This window comes from Perca flavescens, chromosome 20 (assembly GCF_004354835.1).
Source record: "Perca flavescens isolate YP-PL-M2 chromosome 20, PFLA_1.0, whole genome shotgun sequence".
Taxonomy (NCBI): Eukaryota; Metazoa; Chordata; class Actinopteri; order Perciformes; family Percidae; genus Perca; species Perca flavescens.
The window spans coordinates 27,301,835-27,327,713 of NC_041350.1; the positions used below are offsets into that span (position 1 = coordinate 27,301,835).

The 25,879-nt window shown below is 41.8% G+C and overlaps 1 protein-coding gene across 3 annotated transcripts in view; it reads right to left on the reverse strand.

Annotated features, from left to right (window-relative positions):
* Nucleotides 1-25,879, reverse strand: part of atrn (attractin) — a 175,428-nt gene that overhangs the window by 14,689 nt on the left and 134,860 nt on the right. For 2 of the 3 annotated variants that reach the window (XM_028565848.1, XM_028565847.1), the window contains exon 27: nt 6,813-6,920. In XM_028565848.1, the coding sequence (XP_028421649.1) occupies nt 6,813-6,920 (108 nt within the window). Of the gene's footprint in view, nt 1-6,812; nt 6,921-25,879 lie in introns of those variants that run through there. The other variant, XM_028565849.1, reaches the window with a different exon arrangement.

Sequence of the window (25,879 nt, forward strand, 5' to 3'; positions counted from 1 at the left end):
AATAGGCAGGCTGGAGGAATGCGAATATTAATGTTAAAAAACCTCAAAGTGACATTTTCATGCCATGGAACCTTTAACAAGTCAGTCAGTCTGTTAGAGTCAGACTTTATGAAACCCACACTTCTCTATTAGAAATGATCATAATTGAGCATTCCGCTGGTGTCCTGACCTTTGATCTTACTTTTTCTTGTCTGTAACGCTGGCAATCATGGAATCTAACATTATCGCACTAGGTACAAAAATCGACCACGTGCATGTTGATTTATTGCAATATAATATGCAGGGGTTCCCCCGGCCATTACAAGGCTTAGGTGCAGAACCCGAGCCGGTTCTGCAATACGTTGTAACGTGGAATTTTAGGCAGCACCTAAGCCGAATGAATGTAACTCAATGACTTTCCACAGATCTAATGATTGTAGTCGGTCCCCAGTGGACTTCTTTAGCAAGTTTTGTCTTTAAGCTTTTTGAGTGTTATTTATTCATTGTCTGCTCTAGTTTTTCCAACCTTTTAGACACAGGTACGGTGATAACTGTCCAAAATGATGTGAAAAAAAAGAACTACCACAAAAGGTACACAAACCGCCAAATGACCACAGAGACCCAAAACAACCCCAAAGAAAACAAAATGACCTAACAATCCCACAAAGAGACACAAAATGTATGGGGGAAATTGCATTTTGTTATTGAAAAACATCGAGCAATGACGCCTAAACCCACCGCCAAATATGCGCACCTAAGTCTTCCAAAAAAGCTAGAGAAAACACTTCAATGAGTGGAGGTAGATAAATAGATAGAAGACAATGCTGTACCACAAGCATGTTAGATAAACCACAACTATTTCTTTGCTGCCTCCCCCTTTTTTTTTTTTTGCATCAAATGTCCCGATATTCTCTCGTCCCACGGTATCTATAAATAAAAGCAAAGCAGAAGGCATAAGAAAGGTAATCATCTGCCTGTGATCCCGGGGCCCAAGCTCCATTTGGCAGAAGCCAAGTGAATATATCTCATCGGCGGAGCGAAGTTTGGACTTCCCACCGGGGCTATAAACAACTTTAATGATCTTCAGCTCGCTGTGCGACGCCTGGCCCCCCATATACTCCGATCGCGAGGCCTTAATACACTACGGTAGCGTCCTGATAAAACAGCATGGAAACAAGAGGAGGAACCTGCTCCGAGTCGCTCAATCTGAGCAGGGAGGAGATAGGCTAACTCAGCGTTGGAGCTGGTGAAGGCAGAGAAAAGCTGAGGAGGAAGATCTAAATTGGATCTCTGCGTCTGGGATGCTCCTGCCCTGATGATGAGGACGAGAGCAGGCCGGGGAAGAATGGAAGAAAAAGAAAGGTGGAGGTGGGAGAAGAAAAGGTAAAGCAGAGACGGAGGAGGAGGGGGAGGAGGAGGAGGAGGTGGTGGAGGCTGCCTGATTCCCACAGCAAGTTGCATCTTTTCATTCTACACAGCAGCACGCACACGCCAACAGCCACACAAAAATGCAGGAGTACACAGACAGACACACACACACGCACAAACACACGCAGCAGATAAGTCAGAGCAACAGAAACCCCAGAAAGCTGATAGGATGAGTGAAGGGCAAGTGAATTAGAAGTGAACACTAAGGTAAAGTTAGGATGTCAGATAGGAGACGAGAAAGGAAAATACAGAGGAGTAAAGACAAACGAAAAGGGATGTGAAACAGCAAAAAGAGAAGAGGAGGAAGAAAACTGAAACTGAGAGTAAGGTAAACAAGGACACACCTGAATGAAGCAGAACATAAATAAAACAGTGAATAGAGAATGAAAAAATAATGTGAAAAGGAGAAGACAGAAAAAGACAAACCGAAAAAAAGAGATGATAAATGGAAAGAACATAAGAGATGAAAAGAACACAAGAGGAACTAAGAAAAGAGTAGAAAGAGGGGACAAAAAGAGAACACGGTTCAAAAAAGAAGAGGAAAGGGGTAAAACAGGAAAGGAGAGACAACAGAAGAAAAGAGAAGAAAGAACAGCGGGAGGCAGGAGAAGAAAAAGGAGACAATGAAACCAAGAACAGAAGAGAAGAAAGGAAGAAAAAGACTAAGGGAAGGGAAAACCGGGATGCGAAAAAAGAAGTGAAAAGAGAAACAGAACTACAAAATAGTAAAGGGAAGACAACCTTAAGTGAAAAAAAGAGGAGAGAAGATAACCGTTGAAAAGAAGATGAAAATATGACAAATTGCAGAACATTAGGAGGAAAAGAACCGAGCCGAGCCAAGAAAAGAGAAAAACACAAGACACACAGAAAGAAGAGAAAAGAAAAAGGGAAAAAACGACAGAAGAGGCGAGAACATTAACAAAAAGGGACTAAATAGAGAACAGAGGAAAAAGAAAGAGGCGAGCAGTAAAGAAGGAGAGAAGCGAATAGGGGACAAAAGAACAGTAAAGAAGCGGGATAGTTTCGGTTGGAGCAGGATTTGATTAGCTGCCGATCTTCCCGAGGGGGCGCCCTGCCGCCGGGGCTGCTGGGAGTAACCTTGTGCTCGGGGAGCCGAGCCCCTTGAGATGCATGGCCCCTGTCAGAGCCCGGGGCCCCCGAGCCACCCGGCTCAAACGGCCCTATAATTCTGCATTCACAGGCCATTCATCACAGAGTGCACAGTACACCTGGGTACACCTGCCTGCAGCTCCCCGCCCGCTGAATGCTCAACTGCAATTTCTATAACTCGGCACAATTCCTACTTTTAAATGTGCTCTGCCGCTGCCTCGGTTGCTCAATATCTGCATTTGAATCTGCTACAACCTCCTTCAACTCCGCCTGTGCCTCAAACCCTTCTCTATAATAAAGTCTTCTCAACCACTATCTAAAGCTTTGCTTGATCTTTACGTTTAAATCTACCCTTCTGCTACTGTACTTCACCAGGCTCAATCTCTACTTTTATTCTGGTATACTGGTTATACCAGAATAAAAGTACTACCACACCCCCGCTGTGGTGGAAGAAGTATTCAGATACTTTACTTAAAGTGCTCATATTATGCTCATTTTCAGGTTCATAACTGTATTTAGAGGTTATATCAGAATAGGTTTACATGGTAGTCAGCACCACCAGCCAGTCGGAAGCAGAGTATGAGGGAGTGCCCTGACAGTAGCTAGGTAAGGACTACTAGCCAGTCAGAAGCAGAGTATGAGGGCGTGCTACGCTAGCAGCTAGCCGAGCATTATAACGTGTGTTACAAAGTGAGCCACGTTGGTCTCTGAAGTAAAGGCTGGACTACAATAGAGCTGTTTGGAGCAGTTGGTGAACAGTGTTTTCTGTTGGAGATGGTAAGTCCCTTTGGGAGGGACTTTAGGCTTTTTCACTTTGTAAACCTATAACATGCACAAAAAAGATATAAAACACAATAAAGGAAAGGGGAAAAGTTGGCCTTGACCAACTGCCACTTTGCTCGTTTGAAAGCCATGATGTCTCTCTCTCTCTCATGGGTGGGCCAAATTCTCTGGGTGGGCAAAGCAGAGAAAGCGGAGGTAACCTTGCTCCTTATGACCTCATAAGGAGAAGATTCCAGATTGGCCCATCTGAGCTTTCATTTTCTCAAAGGCAGAGCAAGATACCCAAGGCTCGGTTTACACCTATCACCATTTTTAGCCACTGGGGGACAATAGGCAGGCTGGAGGAACGCAAATATTAATGTTAAAAAACCTCATGAAGTGAAATTTTCATGCCATGGGACCTTTAATTTGTAAAGTAACTAAAGCGGTCAGATTAATGTAGTGGAGTAAAAAGTACAACATTTCTCTCGGAGATGTAGTGGAGTAGAAGTAGCAAGTGGCATGGAAAGAAAATATTCAAGTAAAGTACAAGTACCTCAACATTTGTACTTAAGTACAGTACTTGAGTAAATGCACTTGGTCACATTCCACCACTGCACCACTGTACCTTTCACTGCAAAAATCTACCCCATAATTTTGCAACTAAATCTATTCAACAATTCTGCCCTTAGCTTGGTAAAAGAGTGAGATCAGCATATCCTGACAGCCCGACAATTAGTCATGGTATGAACGCAACCGGTTTCACACGTCAAAGTCTGCTCACAGGTGTTGGGGGAGGGCTAGTGCGTAAGTGGGAAACATTGTCTAGAGTATTTTGTGGCTCCAGAGGGAGCTGTGGGAAGTCTGATAAATGCCCTTCAGTGATGTCACTTGAATCAGCTGACTAGATTTCTGTAACCCTCTCCATCATTTCCCCTACACTGCATTAGCGGCTACAAGCAAATCTCTGACCCAACAGTCTGTGGTTGTGTTGCATTGTGGGTAATGTAGGCGCCACATTTTGACACGAAAGAAGGATCTGGGAACAAAAAAAGACGATATCTGTAGTTCTACTGTTCAGTTTTGATACTTTTCTTGGCTCTGTTCTATCCATCGTGAGTATGTAAGTGTCATAAATAGGATTGGGTACTTTTTTGGGTACCTACGGAATTACGAATTACGAACTACCAAAGACTGATTCACGTTTATTAAAACTAGGGATGCACCGAATCCAGGATTCAGCTTCGGGCGAATATAGGGCTTTTTGACGGGGTTCGGTTTCTGCCGAACCTTTGAATTTTTTTTCACTGAACAGAACCCGAAGCTTGCACTTTGCGCCGGTCGACGTAATGGTGCCGCCGTTGATTATGGGAAATCTGCAATTCATGCGGCGAAAGTGCGGCGTATTTGAAAAAATGCGTCCCCCACATAAATATGCAGACTTTGGCTGATTATGCATTGAATTATGCAATCGCATAATCACGTTTTTCTGGAGGGACTGTACAAAGTTTTCTTTAATCAACACCTCTTAATAAAAAGTCCCTATAAAACCTGTCCACAGTGAGGCTTTCTTAAATGCTGTACAAGAGGGGAGCTGTACAAACAGATTCTGTTCATAGAAAGATGTCTCCAAACCTTGGCATTGCTTGATACGAGAAAAATGTGTTTTTTGTTATATAGAATTACATTTTTTGTCTTAGTAAAGAAAAAAAAAAAAAAAAAGAAAAATAACAAACAATAATTACAGCAACCAAAAGTAATGAATGCAAAATATTACACAAAGGCTAAAAATGTGAAGCCAAAAGAAGTTGTGTTTACATCCAACATCACAGTTCAAACATGACATTTCTTGCATTTTAGTTCGGGGTTTTGACTTCTGGCATTCCTCAGACAACCGTTGATCATTTATTTCACTTGTTTGATTTTACAGCTATAATATGGCTGGAAACGTTGGCCTTTATTTAATATTTACTTTTGTTTTTTTTTGGAAGCTATGCAAACAATAGCAACAAACCCAGAAACTAAAAGTGAGGGGCTGTGTCTGATCTTTGCGGGCTTGATGCATAATTCCCATATGTGTCAAGTCAAGTGACTGGACCTACATTGAAAACGTGACCCTGTGACCCTGGTCTAATAAAATAAGGTCCCAACAACAGTATCATGATATGTTCTAAACTAAGAGCCATAGTTTCATTTGTTCATAGACTGTTTTTCACTCTGTACGTTGCTGTACATCCATACTGACTAAACCTGCTACCTTCCAGTTTTCCGTCAGTGTTGAAAAAACAGATGGTTGGATGCACCAAAACAAGACTGTTTTATAAGATGAATCATGACTTCAATAGTGTCCCCTAATGTTCTTAATTCCCATGCCAGCAAACATTTCCTGCGAGTAGGCGTTTAATAATTATTTCTTTTCCAAATAAAGAATATCTCAATGTTGGAAAAAAACTCTTATCGCATTTCTAAGTATAGTCTTAATCTACAATACGTAACACTCATCTGCATGTATTTAACTCCAGGGTGAACTGAATTCATTCTCATTAGAATTCACCGTCTTCCCACAATAACTGGCTAGAACTGGTATAATGTGCCGTGTTACTTAACAGCAGCCCACTTTCATCATCAGGCGGCTTTCACACTGTCCTGGCAAAAAGTACACCGCATTGACCCTCATTAGGTGTACTAGACCTGCACTACACTTCAAACTCTTCCTCTCAAGTGAGAGGAATTTAGCCTCCTTGGCTTGTTAAAAACTAATGGAATCAATTTAAAGAGCTGCAGTGGCGGAGGAAGTATTCAGATCCTTTACTTAAGTAAAAGTACTAATACCAAAGTGTAAAAATAACTCTGTTACAAGTAAAAGTCCTGCATTGAAAATGTTACTTAAATAAAAGTGTGAAAGTTTCATCAGGAAAATGTACTTAAAATATTGAAAGTAAAAGTCCTCAATGCAGAAACATCCTCACATTTTAGAAACTGGAAACGTTCAAAACTGTTGTGTGTTTAATGGTCTGATCATCTCAGCTGGACTTGTAGCCCCGTATATTGTTGGGTAGTTTAATTTATAATAAAACATCAGATTTTATAAACTACATGTGTTTTATGTGTAAACATCTTCATTTGTAAAGTAACTAAAGCTGTAACAGATGAATGTAGTGGAGTTAAAAGTAAAATATTTCTCTCTGAAATGTAGCGCAGTAGAAGTAGCAAGTGGCATGGAAAGAAAAGACTCAAGTAAAGTACCTCAAATTAGTACTTTAGTACAGTACTTTTTTTTTGGTACAGTAAATTTCCACCACTGAAGAGCTCAGTTTAAAAAAAAAAAAAAAGACCTAAACAGATGGTGTGAGGAAATCATCCCGACTGTAATCACAGTCGACGGGCACTAGACTGAGCTCCCACTTGAGGAAAGATGAGCGAGGCACCGATGATGGATGGAGCTTCCTCCGTTTCGTGGCCTTGTCAGCCCAGACAAAAAGTAGAATCCCTGGGATTTGGCAGTAATCGCTCTAAGAAAAGGTTGTGCTCACCTTGACGTTTCCGCCTATCAGGTCAGGCGGCTCATCGTCCATCTCCAAGGCGACGTTGATGGTGGCGAAAGGCCGGCTGGCCATCTGTTGCATTTCCCTCAGCAGTTGCTAGGGAGGAGGAGGAAGAAGAGGAGTGTGGAGGTCAGTGACAGGTAAACACAGACTGTCTACCGTCTATTCTCCCAGCTGCCCAGCACATCTTTATAGTTACTGAATAGAACGTATTAAAGGTCCTATGACATGTTACTCTTTGGATGCTTTCATATAGGCCTTAGTGGTCCCCTAATACTGTATCTGAAGTCTCTTTCCCATAATTCAGCCTTGGTGCAGAATTACAGCCACTAGAGCCAGTCCCACAATGAGCTTTCCTTAGGATGTGCCATTTCTGTGTCTGTAGCTACTGAGGAGGAGAGGGGGGGCAAGGTGGAGGGTGGGGGTGTGGCCTTGACCAGCTTGCGGCCACGGTTGTAGCTCCATTTCCTCATGGGCGGGCCAAATTCTCTGGGCAGCTGTGGGTTGCGGGCAAAGCAGAGAAAGGGGAGGTAAGCTTTCCCCTTATGATGTCATAAAGGGAAGATTCCAGATTGGCCCATCTGAGCTTTCATTTTCTCAAAGGCAGAGCAGGATACCCAGGGCTCGGTTTACACCTATCACCATTTCTAGCCACTGGAGGACCATTCTGGGGTAATGTTAAAAAAAAACTCATTAAGTAAAATTGTCATGCCATGGGACCTTTAACACATGGTTAAGTTGTTTTTCAAGGACTAGTTCACACACATCTTGAAATCAAGGAGGCAAGGATGGAATAAGTATTCAGATCTTTACAGTCATTTGATCAATTGTTAAAATAATTATTTTCTTCTTTAAGCTTTAAAAGTATAAGTACTCATTATCCAGAATGGTGCTTTTAACGCTTTATAAATCAGTAATGATTGTAATGAACCTGGCAACCCAAAGACATTAATAATAATAGCATACGACTAAGCTTTAACACGTTGGTAAATTATATAATGCCTATTAATTGAGGCAAGAATTGCAATGTATAAACCATTTGCCTTGTTGGAATGTGGTGCCCAACATTATTGCTGTAGCTGGTTGAGGCGCAGTTATTATTAAAGCTTAGTTATTTCCTGTCGGCCGTCTGTAAAAATCAGGTTTTATGAGCACATTGTATGTTTTGCATGTAAAGTCGTCAGCAAAGTATTTCCCTCCAAAATGCAGTGGCCCAGAGGTTTAAACAACCATATTGTGTAAATAGTGAAGTAAAAGTGTACCTAAGCAAACTTTAAATGCAACTTTCACCACTGCAAGGCGGAGACATTTGGTCTGATTTATAACATGGATCTCGGCCAGAGAAAGAGGAGGAGGATGCAGGTGATTATGAGGGAAGGAGGGAAAGAGGGAGGGAGGGGAGATGGAAAAGAAGCTGAGGAAAGAGAGAACAGAAATAAGGCCAAGAAGAAGAGGATGGCGAGAACGATGAGGATCGTAATGATGTGAAAGGAGACGAGGGGAGGAAAAGAGGAGGGAAGCCAGAGAGCACAGTAAAGAAGGCCATACACCTGTGTGGCCGACTGTCAAAGTGCTATGAATAGAGAAACAAACGGCGTCAACTGTCAAGGCACCAAGACCTGAATACCAGCAGCAACAGGCCCCTCGAAAACAAATCAAAAACACCTGCAACCGTTGAACAAGCAGGAAGAAAGGCAGTCAAACACGTAGGAGAGAAAACATCTAATGGAGGGTTCTGTTTGAAATACATCTCCAAGCACTTCAGCTCAAAAAGGAAGTCAAACAGCAACAATGGAGTGTGATGCGGTTTTTGTGTGTGTGGTTGTTTTTTTATGTAGCCAAATATCAAAAGAAGACTGACACGACTATTGGCCCTTAGTCTCATTACAGTGAGTCGCTGACAGAGAACAGGTGCAAGTAAGGGGAAGCACTGCAATTCAACATGAAGGCACACACGGTGGAAATCACACGTGGCATTTCTGTGTCGACGCGTGTTGGCGTGGGGGTCAATGCTTACGCGCGAGGGTCGGGACCTCCCGGTCCGGCTCCTCGGCAGCTTCTCATTAATCTGCTGACGTTTTCATCCCCCTGTGAGCCTGTCAACTCTGTCTATTGACATGTCAGTCCTTTCTCTCTTAATGCAACTCCTTATAATCATATCCTTACCAAGGATTACAAAAATAGCTTGAGGGAAAGTGTCTCTTTCTCTCTACAGTAGAGCCTGACAAGAAGAAAAAAAAACACATCTAAATTTAATGTCCCATATTCTCTTTCTTTGTGGAGCAAGCCAGCTCATTAAATTCCTGCGGTGTGCGTCGGTCTCTCCCTACACTCCTCTCTGCTGGAACAGCTGGACCTTCACTTTCCTTGAGTTACTACTTTAAAAAATAGGAATTGTTTAACATTTCAGGGAACAAGTTTATTGGCATTCTTGCTGAGTATTAAATGTGATCGATTGCAATCTGATGTCTATTAAATACAAGGCGGCAGCTGGTTAGCTTAGCAACAAAGACGAGAAATAGAGGGGAAGAAGCTAGCCTGGCTGTGTCCAAAAGGTAGAAAAATCTGCCAAACTACCAGCACCTCTAAAACTTACAGATTAGTATACATTACATATTTTTAAGCAGTACAAATGAAGAGAACCTGTCATCACTGTGAGGTTACCAGTAAACCAGCAGAGACTCCAGGGACTCACTGCTCCCAGAAATAAAACGTGGAAAACCACAACTTGTTGTTGAGCTGGTGTTCGCTGGTGAGCTTCTTTTAACATTGACTGAGCCAGGCTAATGTTCCCCCGTGTCTCCAGTCTTCATGCTTAGCTAAGCTAACTGTCTCCAGCTTCATACTGAACATGAGTGGTATTTGTATCAGAAATAATTGCGATGAACAATATAATTGTGTCTTTCAGTCAAATTTAAAAGGTCCCATGGCATGAAAATTTCACTTAGGGGTTTTAAAACATTAATATGAGTTCCCCCAGCCTGTCTATGGTCCCCCAGTGGCTAGAAATGGTGATAGGTGTAAACCAAGCCCTGGGAATCCTGCTCTGCCTTTGAGAAAATGAAAGCTCAGATGGGCCAATCTGGAATCTTCTCCTTATGAGGTCATAAGGGGAAAGGTTACCTCCCCTTTCTCTGCTTTGCCCGCCCAGAGAATTTGGCCCACCCATGAGAGAGAGAGAGACATCATGGCTTTCAAATGAGCAAAGTTGGCAGTTGGTCAAGGCCACACCCCCACCCTGCACCTTGCCCCCCCTCTCTCCTCCTCAATAGCATTTAAAGCTATTGACACAGAAATGGCACATCCTAAGGAAAGCTCAGTGTGGGACTGGCTCTAGTGGCTGTAATTCTGCACCAAGGTTGAATTTTGGGAAAAAGACTTCAGATACAGTATTAGGGGACCACTAAGGTCTATATAAAAGATGCTTCAGATACAGTATTAGGGGACCACTAAGGTCTATATAAAAGATACTTCAGATACAGTATTAGGGGACCACTAAGGTCTATATAAAAGAGACTTCAGATACAGTATTAGGGGACCACTAAGGTTTATATAAAAGAGACTTCAGATACAGTATTAGGGGACCACTGAGGCCTATATAAAGAGACTTCAGATACAGTATTAGGGGACCACTAAGGCCTATATAAAAGCATCCAAAAAGCAGCATGTCAAGGGACCTTTAAAAAATATTTATTTATTTATTACTTTTCTAAACAAAGTAAAGTTTCGAACGAATCCCAGGATACGTGTTATGGTAATAGCACGGTTATGTGACCCAGATGATGTAATAACACAAATACATTCTATGAAGTAAACCACTCCTCTTTATTATCATTAAACTTGTTTCCTATGTCATAATTGTTACAGGCCTAGTGGGATGGATCTTCTTATCCAACTTTCAGCAGTGAAGCATTTTTCTTCAGAGTTATATTCAGTCATTTATCAAGTAGAAAATACCAAATATTTGAAATACAAATATGATTAAAAAGGTATTTTTAATAGGTTTTTTCTTTTGACAGTTCAAGTATTTTGTTGACATAACCTCTCCTGGTAATTAGGATGGCAATCATTATCCTTGACATTTTCTATACTAGAGGACAAATCAATGAATCACATTGGCAAGTTATTCTTATGCAGCCCTTACGCTTTTTTTTTTCTTCACACTTTTAACATTAACATTCCACTATTTAATTGGGTGACCTAAAATAAGCAGCAACACGCACACACCGTTTTAATTCACACAGCAGCTGGCGAGATAATGTAATTTAGAAAGTATGACGGCAGCCAGAGTAATGTCATCTGGTAGAAGATGGAGCCTGACCTTACTGGTTACTGCCTGAATGAATACTTTCTCATATTGTTTTTGTAAATGAAGTTAAATAGCAAATGTGCAAGTCAATAAGACATAAAAGTGCTTAATAAAGCCAGTGATAACAGAATTATACAGTATAAGAGATGGTTTATAAAAAGAAAGTTGACAAACTACAACCAGAAACTATAAATCGAAACAATGAGATACATTACAGTACAAACAATAACACCCATGAAGTATGAATGAATCCAAACACAACCGCAAAGAGTAGCCTCATTACCGCGTACACAGATATAAAGAGGCCCAGTGTAACGTCTTGCTGTTGTACACTCACCGCCGCCGCCGCAGCAGTCAACACGCACTAACAAATGAAAACGCAAATGAGCAACTCATTATGCTGAGTCCCGATTTGTCATGATTAGACATCCTACTGTGTGAAGTGAATACGTAGCCTTTGTAGTGCGAGGACTTCTGGCTGTGCAACGACACAGCAGCCCGAGTACTCTGCCATCTTGCACTGGAGTCTGGTTTACTTTGTCTTTGACAGAAATTACAATCTTTTAACAGCACCTCTTATTAAGTACTAATACAATTTGTGACTTTCTGGCCAACCAACCAACCAAAGCTCAACACTGCTGATAAGACTCCTCAAAACCCACCTGTTCACCTGTTACCACTAATCCATTTATTTATTTCATGTAAAGTGTTCTTGGGTCTCTTAGAAGGCGCTATACAAATGCAAGCTATTATTATTAAGAGACAGGTTTCACTCTGAGGTAAGATAATTAACTTTAACTCACAAAATGAAGTGAAAGAAGTTCAATCAACTCATTCATAATGACGCAACGGGCCGAGCCGGGGCAGCAACATCACAGCCTGGAGCTGTGGGCGAATCTGCATGCAGACACATCCTTTTCCATAAGCGGAGCTCCTTGAATGGCACAAAGCAACAGAATTGATTTAGTGGATAAAAAGCAGATGGAGGAGCATCTGAATATTGCGGTAAACAAACTTTATACATTCTGTCCATCTCCTCTGAGCCTCTGTGCAAACATACTCTGGTCCCTCGTCTAACATACAGCTAACCTTTGTTTAAACAATGACACGCAGCTGAACTTGTATGCTGTTGTCCCAATTAAATATTTCTACTGCCCAACTAGGAGGTGTCCACAATCGCGGGCTTACATTTCTGAACAATAAGTAGAGTTTTTTTGCTCAGGGAAATCAGAGTCTGAAGTTCCATCAACCTGGATTTAAAACATTTTTACTGACAATTAAAGAGGAGGGCTGAAGATTAAAAAAAAAACTGGACTGCCACCATCAAGTTAAGGAAGCGTGAGAATTATGAGCACAACTGCCTTGGACCGAGTCCTACAGAAGATTTTTTTTTTGTGCTACAAATCTCATTATTCCGGGCTGCGAGTAGGCAGCTGCTGTACGGCAAACAGCTCCAAAGATAACCAGAAGCCAGAGGAGTTACAGTGCAAGTCGCCTACTTCTTAAATTGGCTCTTAGTTTTCTGCAGGGTAGTTAGTGTGTGAGCAAACATCCGACTGTGGCAGAGCGAACTGTGCATATATAAACCTAATTATGAGACACACAACCCTCTCTCTCTCACACACACACACACACACACACAGTTTGGAGATACCTGCACATGTATGCTCATGTATGTGTGTGCATATTATCACAAATGCAAATAAATATTCTCAAACAGAGAGAGGGAGAGAGAGAGAGAGAGAGAGAGAGAGAGAGAGAGAGAGAGAGAGAAGTTACAGAATGGCACTCAACAAATGTGCTTGCAGGTGACGTAAGCATGTTTAAATTAAATGCACACATGTAGAGACAGAAATACAAACTAGCGCTAAAACAGTTATTATATATATATTGTCATGGGAAAACTAATCACCAGCAAGATAAACTGTAAACACCACACTGTCTTGTGCCAAAGGAGTCATTTACACACCCATGTGATGGACGCTTAAGTCCAATATTCACGCTCCTTTTAGCCTGGACTTGGTCCCAAGATATCTGGCTCTTTAGGTGCGACTTGCTCCACTATGGGGGGGGGGGGGGTTTGCATCAGAGCGTTTTCTGCTGAAAACCCCTTCTTGCTGCGGCTGACACCGATGCTGCTGAGAGCAGTGAGACCGAACCTAAACAGTAAAGCTGTGGGCCAAAAAGACTAAACAATGACCTAAATTATGCTAAATGTACAAATATTGATTATAGCAGCTATAAAAAAAAAAGAATCTATAGATTAATTACTAATGACAATTACCAGTCGCAGCCTTAGAAGAAATGAGTAGATTCACAAACACGTGCATTTCACTCTCTCACAGGGGCTGTCTGAGGGAATTGTGTTTGATCATTCTCAAAGTGAGCGGCCGTGCGCCACAGAGATTGAGTGCGTCAGCAGAGCGCGTAGAAAAAAGGTTAGGAGGGAGGGAGGGAGGGAGGGGGAAAAAAGCAAGATGCAGGAGAAAAACAGAAGAGAAGGGAAATGAGACTAAAGAGAAGTAATGGAGGATGTTGGAGAGGGACAAGTGACTGCAAACACAGCGAAGAAGAGGCAAAAAGAAAAAAAACATTTGGGAGAGCGAAGAGAGAGAAATGGGAGCAAAAAGCAAGACAAAGGCGTTCAAAGGGTTTGCCCCTGGGAAGAGGGGATAGAGTGCTGGATCGCCTGGGCCCGCGCGTGTACACACACACAGACAGACAGACAGACAGACAGACAGACAGACAGACAGACAGACAGACAGACAGACAGACAGGCACGCACGCACGCACGCACGCACACACACTTCATCAAGTCGTTTATTTATTGATGTGTCTGTTTAAAAATGCCTTCAGTGAAAGAGCTCTCAATCATCCTTCAGCCCCACTGAAGGAAAACTGTGGAGTGAGAGTCAAGGAGGGAGGGAGGGAGGGAGGGAGGGAGAGGAAATCTTCTGTATATGAAGCAACGTTAGCTGCTTCTCTCTCGCTTCATCTCTCCATCTCTCCAGCGGTGAGGTGGGGGTACGGAGGACACACGCCGTGAATACTGACAAGGGAGAAGGCTTTGATCCCTCCCTTTCTCTCTCCACATCTTTTCGTGTCTTCTTCCTCTCTTTTATACCTCCATCACTCCCCAACTCTCCCTCTCTTTCTCTACAGTGGCCTCCTGCTGCCCCTTGCCGTGCAACGCTCCATCTATCACACCCTCCCTCTTAATCTCTCCCCTCCCCACAATGATAATCAATAGTCCATCAAAGAAGCACCAAAAAAAAAAAAAAAAAGTAAAAGAAAAGGTGAAAAAAAAAAAAAACTTTGGTAAGCTTGGGATTAGATGACATGACAGTGGTTCATAACTATGGAAACCCCTCAAATAAAGCAATGCCTGACGATTCACTGACAGGGCATTGAACCAACGACCACGGTGAACACCTGCCTGTCTCTGTGCAAAGACTGTTATTTCAACTCTCACTCTCAGGTTAAAATGGATCCTTTGGACAGCAACAAGACGCCTCAACATATGACTGGTCTGTATCATAGACAGTTAAAGAAATTGACCAACAGATGCCGTTTCTCTGGACGGAAACCAATGACGGATATTAGAAGCTCTTTTTCGGTGAGGGCTGAGCGTTACTGAGCAGCCTCCAACTGAGAGAGATGACATAGATGTGACGTGAGCAACGTGTCTGAAAGTTGTGAAGTCTTCTGGTAGCTGTGCCGAGAGAAATCTCAATCATTCCCAATCTTACAGAGACGGAGAGTGTAGGTATATGTAAGGAGATAACATGGGCACAGGCTAATTATTGCTAACTAAAATGCTAGTTAACATTAGTAATTAAACTTAAACAGCTAATGTAAGTCAAAACTGCCTGCGAGCTTCTCCTGTACTATACGGTAATCCCTCTACTGTACGACAGTAAGTCACTTGGTTATGACACAATCGTTCGACAATCGTACAAGGTGATGGAGCCTTTTATACATTGTCGTTTTTCTTTAGAAATAAACAATGGACAAATAAAGTCTTTAAACGCTTCAGATGTAAAGTTATTCACTATCAAAAGTGACGCCAAAATGAATGGCAGTCAATGGAATGCTAACGGCGGGTGAGTGCTAGGTAGCATCAAAATGGCGCCATAGGAGGTATGCTTTGTAGAGGCTGTAGTAGAGTTTTTGTAAAGAAGGGAGCCCCCAAAACACAAGGTATTATGGGTACCAGGAGACAGAATTTGACATCTGCTAGCCAGCAGTTTCTGGACCAAGGCCAGGCAGTGTCCAAGCTAAACTTGGGGAGCATTTTTAAGAAAACAAGAGTTTAGCTACCTTATCAATTTCTGATTTGTAGATGTTGAAACTGTCTGGCAGGCTGTCAGTCTCCTCTGATAACCCTATAACTACTGTCCGTGATAATAATAACACCTGGACCAGCTCTGATCTAGCTAGATCTTTTATCTGCTGGTGGGATCTAACATCTAAACAGCCAAATCATTGCAGCCCACAATGCTGTTTGCATTATCGTAAAATTTTTGTATGGACAGATTACACCCCTGATTCTGTTTGTAACCTTACCCACCAGGCTCTATTCAATACTATGGGTTTCAACTCATAACTGACACTAAGACTAAGACATTTTTAGCCCACAATATTAAATTGTATTGTGTGAATTTGGTTTGGTACTCTATTTTTAATTGGGCTTTTTTTAATGTTTGCAAACTGTGCTACTGCATATCTTCTGCTCTGGTCAGATATAAACAGATCTTGTTAAAAAAATATACTGAATGGTGACACTTTGGAGCTTTAAACTGTGTGTGTGTGTGTATATATAGCAGTAACAGCTGAAGTCAAACATATTAAAATGACACGAAGGGGTTCGTCATTCCTGAACTTGGATACAGCGGTTGACAAAAGGTTCCCAAAGGTGAAGAATGAACTGTCAACATCAACCGTTAAGCCAACGAGAAGTCCCAGTGGTGCTCAGAACATCTAAAGTTTCATCATCTTCAAATCCTGTTTGTTTAAAGTTCACATCACCCAGAGAGTCTCTGTACACTTCACAAGTCAGTAAAAACAACAGAAAAGATGAGGACATTACATGTAAAAGGACACGCAATCACGTGCACTGACACAGGTAATAATATGACAAAAAAGTTGAGATCATACAGTATAACAGGATTGGAGTAGCTAGCCTACCTGTCAACACGGTAAAACAGTCAGTGAGCTGGATTCCCAGCCAGGGAAATCGGGAGAGATCATAGTGTGCAGAATAAGATGTGTTTTCAGCCAGGATTTAAAGTATCAACAGAGCTTGGCCCTGAATGTGAGCGGGAGATTTTCCGGAGAAATGGAGCTTGGTGGGCAAAGGCTCGACCACCAAAAGCGTTCTTGTTAAATCCAGAAATGATTAAGAAACCGGCATCAAGGGAGCGTAAAGGGCTTGATGGAGTGTATGGGGAACAAGACTGGAGATATATGAGGGAGCCAGACCATTTAAACCTTTAGTGGGTAACTTTTTTACATTAATGAACGTCCGTTACATTCAAGCTAGTCTCACATTGCCAGACCCTCCTTCACGGCGCTGCAGAAGAGGGTCTGGCTAGACCACACAGCATTCCGGGATGGGAGAAAAACTCATAATCGTCTTCGCTGCCTGACAGAGCCACGGTGCCTCTGCAAAATAGCCTCGGGAAGGAACTTGTTTTGGTGGAACATGAAAACACACCGACTATTTAGCTACAATATGTTATATGTTATATGTATGATTGTGAACTAAACTGCAATAGTAAGGATATTTCAAACGTATAAGAGTTTGACTTTAGAGTGACAGAAGAGGTGAAAGGAGGTTCGGAGGTTAAAACAAAGAGTGAACAATGATGGAGGCGATAAGACAGCTGCGGGAAGAAGACATGTGAAAGCAGAGAATGCTAAGACAGACCGAGATCAGATGAAACAGAATCAAAAAGTACAGGAGCAGGGGGTTTGACAGAGGTTCTGGGCTTATGATAAGCCCTGGCCATGATGGATGGGTGGGGGTATTAGATAGGCTGAATGGGGGTCACCCACAGTGCAGTGGGGTCGGGGATCATAAGCCAGCCTGTATATTGTGAGCAATAAGACACTGGCGCTGATCCAAACTCTAATTATACGCACCATTTCTGTGGAATTAAGATTAGCAGGGTTTAGGAGCATCTTGGGAACTGAGAGACAAAGAGCCACGTGTTCGCGCAGGCACACCCACACACACACAGAAAATGTGCTGTGACACCAGTGCAAACACTGCACTGAGACAGAATGTGGAAAGCAGCTAGAACACAATCCAACCAACCAACCAACCCACGCACATCCACAGACTAGCGTTGAATCACACCAAATGCTGCAAACGTTTGATCACAAACACAGAGAAGGACCCCCAAAAACGAGCCATTCTAACACTTTGTGTTTTTCCCCTCAGAGCAACCAAAGCTAATATTTGCTGGTGGAGTTGGCAGGGACTCGGAAAGCATAGAGTGTAAAGCTCGTCTCCTAACGCTGTTGCAGAGGGAGCTGGCTGCCAGTGCTGCAGAGGCTCCGGATTGGTTTTTTTCTCGTCACATTTTGATGAATCTGCATCCTGTCAGGTCTGAGGAGACTCTTGTTAGCTTGACTATGCGGAGGATACCATTAAGGAGGCCTGGTCTTTACGGGCGATGCACGTGTTCCCGAAGATTCTCAGCTTCATGTGTGAGTGACCTTCACTGCTGCCCGCTGCTCTCTCTCGCTCTCTCTTTCTCTCGTCATCCTAACTCCCCTCTCCTTACCTTTCACTTCAGGATTGATCACCTCAGAAGTAAGCCTTTTGTTCTGTGCGGTGGTGCAGCGAACGTTGACCTCAGGAGAGACGAGGAGGAGATGGAAGGCAGCTCTCATAGAAACTTAAAGCATCGCTCTGGTTAATCTACAGGGGACCGAGAGCGCTAGAAAGAACACGGTTGATGTTGCTGCCTCCGTACACAGGAAACACATTTTTTGCTCACGTCTGCATGCATCAGCTCTGTATCATAATCTGTAGCTAGGACGACGTCAATAACTTCCTCGTTGGCAAAGTTATCGTGTGCAACCCTGGCCGGAAGGAACTGACGACTCGCGGATAAAAATCTATTTGCTATTACAATATTGTATTTCTCAAGTCCTTAAAACTGATCATTTCTGATTTTGTGTTGCATCATTTAAAAGCTGCTTTAGACTCGTGTGGACAGAATTTCATTAGCATTGATTTCAAGGGAGCTTTTAACTGTGCACTCATCTAAATGCTGCAGAACAGACTTTCATTAGTTTTGCTTTAAAAGGATAATTTATATGGCTTCAATGCTGTTTCACAGAACTGCAGAGAATTAGCGCAGTGCTGCTTTTAGCGGGAAGGCTTTAGAGTTAGGAGCAAATGAAATTGAGGATTTAATAAAATGAAAATTCAATAAAACCTGATCCTGTGATAATATATTTCCTAATAATGTAATGCATCATTATTATACTATGTGTTCTTCAGTGATCATAACATGTCTGGAGAGATTATTGTATTTAGCTGGTAATTAACTACATTAGCATGTTTTATTACTACATCTTGGGCCCATTTAAAAAGGAGCATACTGTGAGCGTTCTACGTCATCAAGCCAGCGAGAAACACTGGGTCACTCGGCAGCAAACTGCGGTGAGAACATGGTGGGAAGTCCCCAAAACCAAGAAGCTGCTGAAGGTGGCTCTGAAGTCCACCGCCTGGGGGCCTCGCCATCCTCGAAAGCTGAGACAAACAACACATCTGTCTGGAAAAGGCCCATCAAGGGCCGCAGCTAAAATCTTAAATGAGAGAATAAAAGAAGAGGTCGTCCACATCTACGGAACTACATTTCCAGGATAAAGCCTGACATCAGAAGTGTGTCGCCGTTCTTAAAATCCCTTTGCTACGGGAAACAACAACAAACTTCGAGCCAGCAAGCTACGCGCTGAAAATGGCAAGTTTTGAAGAAAATTTGGATTGTGCAACAAGGCAGGCCTGCTTGGTTCTTTCGGGGGAATGATTGTAAAGATTTACACTGAATATGTTTACGTCATTTACTAATTAACTGGGACGGAGTACACACGACAATACACTGATAAGAGTTAATGAGGTTTAACCATATATCCAGCTCATTGTAATATCTAACTTCATTTAATACATCATGAGGCGTTTTCGTTTTGCGGGGTGCAAATGTTCCACCAAAACAAGTTCCTTCCTGAGACTGTTTCGGCAAAGCCACGGTTGCTGCATCCGGAGGTTAGCACCGCCCAAGGTGGGTGTGATTGGTTTAAAGACATGCAAACAACTCAGAGCATTTTTTTCTCCTTTCCCGGAATGTATGTGTGGTCTAGCCAGACCTTACTCCACAGCGCTGTGGAGATAGAGCTGGCAATGCAAGACTATAGAAGAGATGACTTTTGGGCTTTTTTTTGCCACAACTAAGCAGATAGGCGTTTGCCAAAAAGGAGAGTATAAAGTCTTTGCTTCCTTATTGTTTTTTTGTAGACTGAGAAGACAAAAGAACAACCTTTACAGCCAATAAGCTATTCAATAAAAGTGAATTCATCACCTGCATATTTCTTAATGTTTCAGGGGGTACGGCATTCTCCCTGGAGAGCCACGTGGCACTGTTGCATGGTCGATCGTTAAGAAAAGTTCAATTTACATGCGTGTGTGTTTCCGAGGGGAAGACGAATTCTGCAACGCGTTCACTGCCGAGCAAGAAAACATTTTTAACCCACAAGTGACAGTTACAAAGGAGTTAATAGAGTGCTGGGGACGTCTCCAACAGAGATCAGCATCTCAAGTTCTTTATATTCCATAAAGCAATGTTGCACTTTTGCAGCACAATCCCAGTACAGTACACTGTACCAGTGAGCCATAACAATGACCATGGCTTCAACAGTCTGCCTCCAAGGGCACAATTATTCTTACTGAGTGCGGCCATGGTTGAGTCCATTTTCAAGGATGCACAATGGTAACACTGATCCACCAGTATCTTCAAACAGCAAGACCACATTTCTCCCAAGAATTCAAGAATACCATGTGCTCTGGATCTACAAGGATCTTTGTACATTTGCATTTTACTCACGTAGCTGATGTTTTATTAAGTGACCTTAAATGAGTGGAATGGTTTCATAAGCCTTACTTTACTGTTAGACTAACTGCCACTGAGAAAGAGTTCAAGTGGGTAAAGTTTACACCGCTAACAAGTGTTGTAAAAAGATGTGTTTGCAAAAGGGCTATTCATGGTATACTGCCCCAGCCTCTGCATTTGGAGGATGCATTTGAAAAACACAATTACTAAAATCTGCTGACAATGCATCATTTGTAGAGGTGTGACGAGATCTTGTCCCCACGACGGGACAAGATTTCTCATCAAGATAAAAAGTGTCTCGCGATATCAGTACACAAGTGCAGAGCAGCAGCCTTGAAATTAGTATAGAAAATCCCCCGCCCATTCTCCAAAACCTAACTTTACTTTTAATGATATTAAACAAAGAGAAATGTTCTCCGTTTGCCCTATAATGGTCATAAATCGAAACTAGAGTAGCCTACTTCCGTGTTTATTGCTGCAGTGAATAAAATGCAGAGGAGAAAAGACCATCTGTCTTCACAAAAATCATCTGTGGAGTGTTTGATGGTAATTTATTTGTTCTTTAGAATGTAATCACTGTGAAACAATAGTAAAATAAGCTTTATTTCTCTCCGTCTACTGTACAATGACAAATTCAAGTACCAAACATTTGGTCTCAACGGTCTCTGCCAGAAAACGCTTAGTTACATTGTAACCCTGGTTCTCTGAGTTTGTGACAAAACCTTTCAGTGCTCTGTTTTCATTTTGGGACTTTCGACTGAATAAAGGACTATTTTTCTTATTTCTTCCTTGTAGTTTTCTTTAAAATAATGTTAAAATCTCGTGTCTTGTCTCGTGAGCTGGGTGTCTTGTCACACCCCTTATTTTCATATTTAAACATACAATTTCAGAAAAACGTACAAAAATCTTTTGTCTTAATGTAAGTAATCAACTAGGGAAGCTTCAGGGTGATATCTATTAGTTAAAATCTTTACCCTATTCACCTGTAGTGTCTCCCCAAATGAACAAAAAAACTGCAGCTGAAATCTGCAGGGGATTAATGTGACAGTACCAACGGACCTTTAAGTGAAAGGAAAACACCGTAGGCACTGGAATTTCCACCTTTTAAATTGCAGACCAGGCAGATTCAGTCACCAATTTAACACAGAAATGCCTTGAACCATATTATCGACCGAGCCAATGAGATTAAGGGGTGAAGCAAGAGTAAATCTGTCTGAGGGGAAGCGATGGACAGGCTCTGTGTAAAGCTCTCTTTAAGACTGTAACCATCCACTACCCTGTGAGCTCCTCCAGCTCACATCCAGTATCTGTTCCTGTCTGCTTGAAAAAAAATAATAAAAACATCCATTCAGCAATGTCATCAGAATACTTAAAGAGATTCTTAAGTAAACGTGTACAAATTTGTTGGATTTTAAAGCTTTTTATTGTACACTGTTCTATTTTTTACTACTTGGCGCTTGGGCTGATGATAAAAAATGAGCTGATTATTAAAAATGAGTGGATGTCCCCAGGCTGTGTTAGTCCTAAGCAAATGAGGCTAAAGATAAAGTTTAGCTGGATCAAACTCTGCAGTCTAATCGTGCTTTCACATTGAGAACAAGAAGAAGAAAAAAAAACGCTTTCTTGTTACAACTTGGGAGCATTCACGCATTATTCCAAAAAGGTGCACTGCTGCAATGTTGTCACATCAGATAAATGGACATTTTTCCTCAATAATACATTGTAGTTTGGTACATATCATATAACAAGTTAACTGGAACAGCTGAAGAAGCCTGAAACCTACATCTTGTTCATTGATCTCAGCTCAGCCTTTAATACCATAAACCCCATCCAGCTCTTCACTACACTCATGTACATGAACATCAGCCCCTGCATACAGTCTGATGACACTGGAAGTGGAGCTTCCTAAGGGGTCGCTCAGGGCTGTGTCCCATCATCCTGGCTCTTTTTCTTTGCACACAATTTGACATTCCAGCACAGCTCAGTCACTATTCCTATCGCTTTGGTTGCATTGAACGTGCAACGTATATGGACTGTATGTGAGCGTATGTGCCGCGGAATGTATCTTCTAGCTGGCTAGACCTGCTGTGCACACACGGCGGAGGATTGTGTGAGTCACAGGCGAGACGGTGAGCTTTTGCATTGGGATTGCTGCCGTTTCTTCAGTTTTTTGAATCCGTCACAGCACTGTGAAAACGTCAATCTACTGTCAGCTGTTATCAGAATATGCAGGTGAGGGAAACCAGAAATAACAGAAACTCAAAATGAAACTGCCAATACGCTCATTAACAGTCATTAAGTAATTTCCTGTATATCGGTAGTTTAATATAAAAGAAATATAGACACTTTATGATCCATTTCTGTGTAAAAGGGCACCTCGGTTAAAAAATATAAATAGAAGACGTACCACTACGCGCTGCTCTCGTGCTCGGTGTAGCCAGTTTTATTGACTATAGTGGAAGCGTAGTGTTGGAACGTCCACTCCGCATCCGTTACGCGTTCCATTTACAAGTCCGATTTTTGTTTGATAACAACGCATTACGCAGTTTTTTTGTGCATACAAACACTATAGCAACATGTCCACAGATAGAAGATGAACAGGACTGTGTGTACTATCCAATAACAGAGTACAGCACAGTTACATGGAGCAGGAAGCCCACATATCCAAAACCCAGGAATTCATTGACTTCAGGCACAGTGCCCCCACCCACACCTTTTTAATACCGGTACTATATCTCAAGTGAACGCACACAACTCATTTCAATTTATTGGCACACATATAAGCAACACATTGGAATATTGACATCACTAAAAGGAGCCCAGCAGAGACTGTTCTGTCTCAGACAAATCAAGGAATTAAAAGTGAAATGCAGATTTATACAGCCATCATTAAAAGTATCCTCACTTCATACTACAAGAGTCTGGTACTGTATGACTGCACTGCCAACAGATCATCTAAAAATCATACCCTCCCCGCTTCCATCAATTGAATCCCTGTACAACAAATGCAGGTGAAATTTAAACACCTGTATCTTTTCATCCATAAATCCCTTATTGGACTTTAACCACCCTATATAACACCTATGCTCACCTATACCAACTGTCTTCTGTTTTAAGTCCTGCGGGTTAACTCTGAACTTGGAAAAACCTGCCTTTAGTTTTTGTGCGCCAAACATGCAATATCTTCTTTCAGACTAGTAGAAAAAAAAACATTTACAACACTTTGTCTATTTGCATCTGTAGATTTCTTCTAAATTCACTACAAGTTTGTTTTAGATAATGCCTCATTTGCATATTTAAGCATACAATTTCAGAAAACTTGTAATACAAAAATGAATTGTCTTCTGTTAGTTATTTATTTTTTTTTTTATCCTCGTCGCCTGTAGCGTTTCAAAATAAATGAACTTTACAAAACAGATCTTTAAGAGGTGGTTCTCATACTCCTAGCCAAAAATCTCCCCTTGAGTAGCACTTACATGCACCAAATATTGCAGTTTCATTCCTATCCATATGAATGAATAAATAAGAAGAAGAAAAAACATGCTCACTATCCGTTTTAACTCCTGGGGTTACGCTACATGCAGCAATATGGAGATTATTATTTATTGTGTGATAGTTATGTCTGTCTGTATCTATCAGATCTTCCGCAGCTTTTCTTTTAGAAGTTCCTAATATTTCCACCCAAGACGTAGCGAGGCTGCCTTCTGTTTTTAATGGAAGTAAACTGTTGAATACCCTCCCCTTGGATCTTAGAACAGCAAAGTCCCTTGGTATTGTTAATTAAAAAGACAAACTGTATCTTTTAAATCTGCCTTTTAATTTGGAGTAATCTAACCTGGTTAAATTCTGCTCTTTGGTATTTCTATTAAATGTTCCTGTTGGTTTTATTAATAATGTTTTACGGTATTGTTATCAAATGTTTTATTTATCGTTAGGGTTTTTAAGTCCTGTTTTGTTTAGCACTTTGGGCTGCATCTTTGCATGATAGACGCTATACAGAAAGAGTAGCATGTTGTGCTTTTGACAGTATGTTGAGCGTTTTGACCGTGTTGTACCAAAAAGAAATTCCACTGACTCTGGCCTGGGAACTGGGAAATGATGACGCAGTGATTAGTGACGATTCTATCCGACCAATCAGGAGTCTGCAGGTTTTCTCGTCACCTTTTGGTATCGCCTCAGATTGCTGGGAGCCTCCAGATATATCGTAGCTGGCAGAAATTCTCTATTACTCCTGCTGGTAATTATGCTGTTGTGAATGGCTTTTCCGCACTCTGCTGAGTTCTCTTGGGCTATCTATCTTGATAAATTTTTTTTTTGTCCATTTGGACTCAAGAATGTAAACATTGTGGCACATAAAGTTTAGGTCCTGTGTATCAAAGCGCTATCAGGGAATGCATCCAGGCTGGCAAGCAGAAGTGAAGAGGCACAAAGCCACAGCGTATTCCCATGATTCTAAAATGATAATGTATTACAGAGCATCATCGAGAAGTGCTTCGTAAGGGGGTAACAGCTGCAAAGTAAAAAGGTGGAAAGATTGTTTTTTCCTTTCTTCACCGCTCATGTGTGACCTGCATTCACATCCAGCCATCTGCTTGTGGGACTGGAGCGTACAGGGCAGGAGCAGCCGCGCTAGTGAGAGTATCCTCCTTATCATTGCGGATGATTCTGGGAAACTAATTTGATGGGGAACTCTACGTGCTCGGTGATATCTTCATTGTATTCCAGGACTGTGCTTATTCAGAGGATAGCGGTGCCAATCTCTCCCACTCTACTGCGCTTTCACACCGAACCATCTGCTGCAGACCTCGGCAGAGGAGAGTGTGAGTGAACTTGGTGAATGTTTAATGTGTGTTTGAGAGTATGGGCTTGTGTGTGTATGAGAATAGGTTTTGGGGGGTTCACATTGGGGCTGGGCAATATATCGATATCATATCAACATTGATTTATGAGACTAGATATCGTCTTAAATTTTGGATGACGTAATTCCTGGTTTTAAAGGCTACATTACAGTAAAGTGATGTCATTTTCTGAACTTACCAGACTCTTCTTCTAGCTGTTCTATTGTTGGCCTTTACCCACTTAGTCATTACATCCACATTATTTATCTAAAATCTAATTGTGTAAATATTTTGTGAAAGCATCAATAGTCAACCCAACAACATCGCCATCGATGTACCCGGTGAAACATATTGTGATATTTGATTTTCTCCATATTGCCCTGCTCTAGTTCACATACCTGGTTTTAGGTTGGTAAAACCATAACGTTTTTTTTATAAGCAAGGAGGAATGTATTAAACATTCAGGTAGCAGGGTTCTCATTTTAGCTGGCACTGACTAATCTAATCTTCTATTTTGTTCATCTGTTTTCTTTATGCATTTCAAGCATTATATTATTATGTATGCATTCTTATATGTCTTTGTAGCACAGCAGTGTATTGACCACTGTTATTTGACCAATTCTTTGTGAAGAGGAGTGAGCGTGCAGGTGTTTATGTACGTGTTAGCACCAGGAGCAGCTGGGATTGCTGAAAGCTGCAAACAGGGTCGGCGATGGCAGGGGTCAGAGTTCACACTGTTCTCTCCGTCAACGGAGGCGGGAATAGGACGGGGCCAGACAGGAGAGG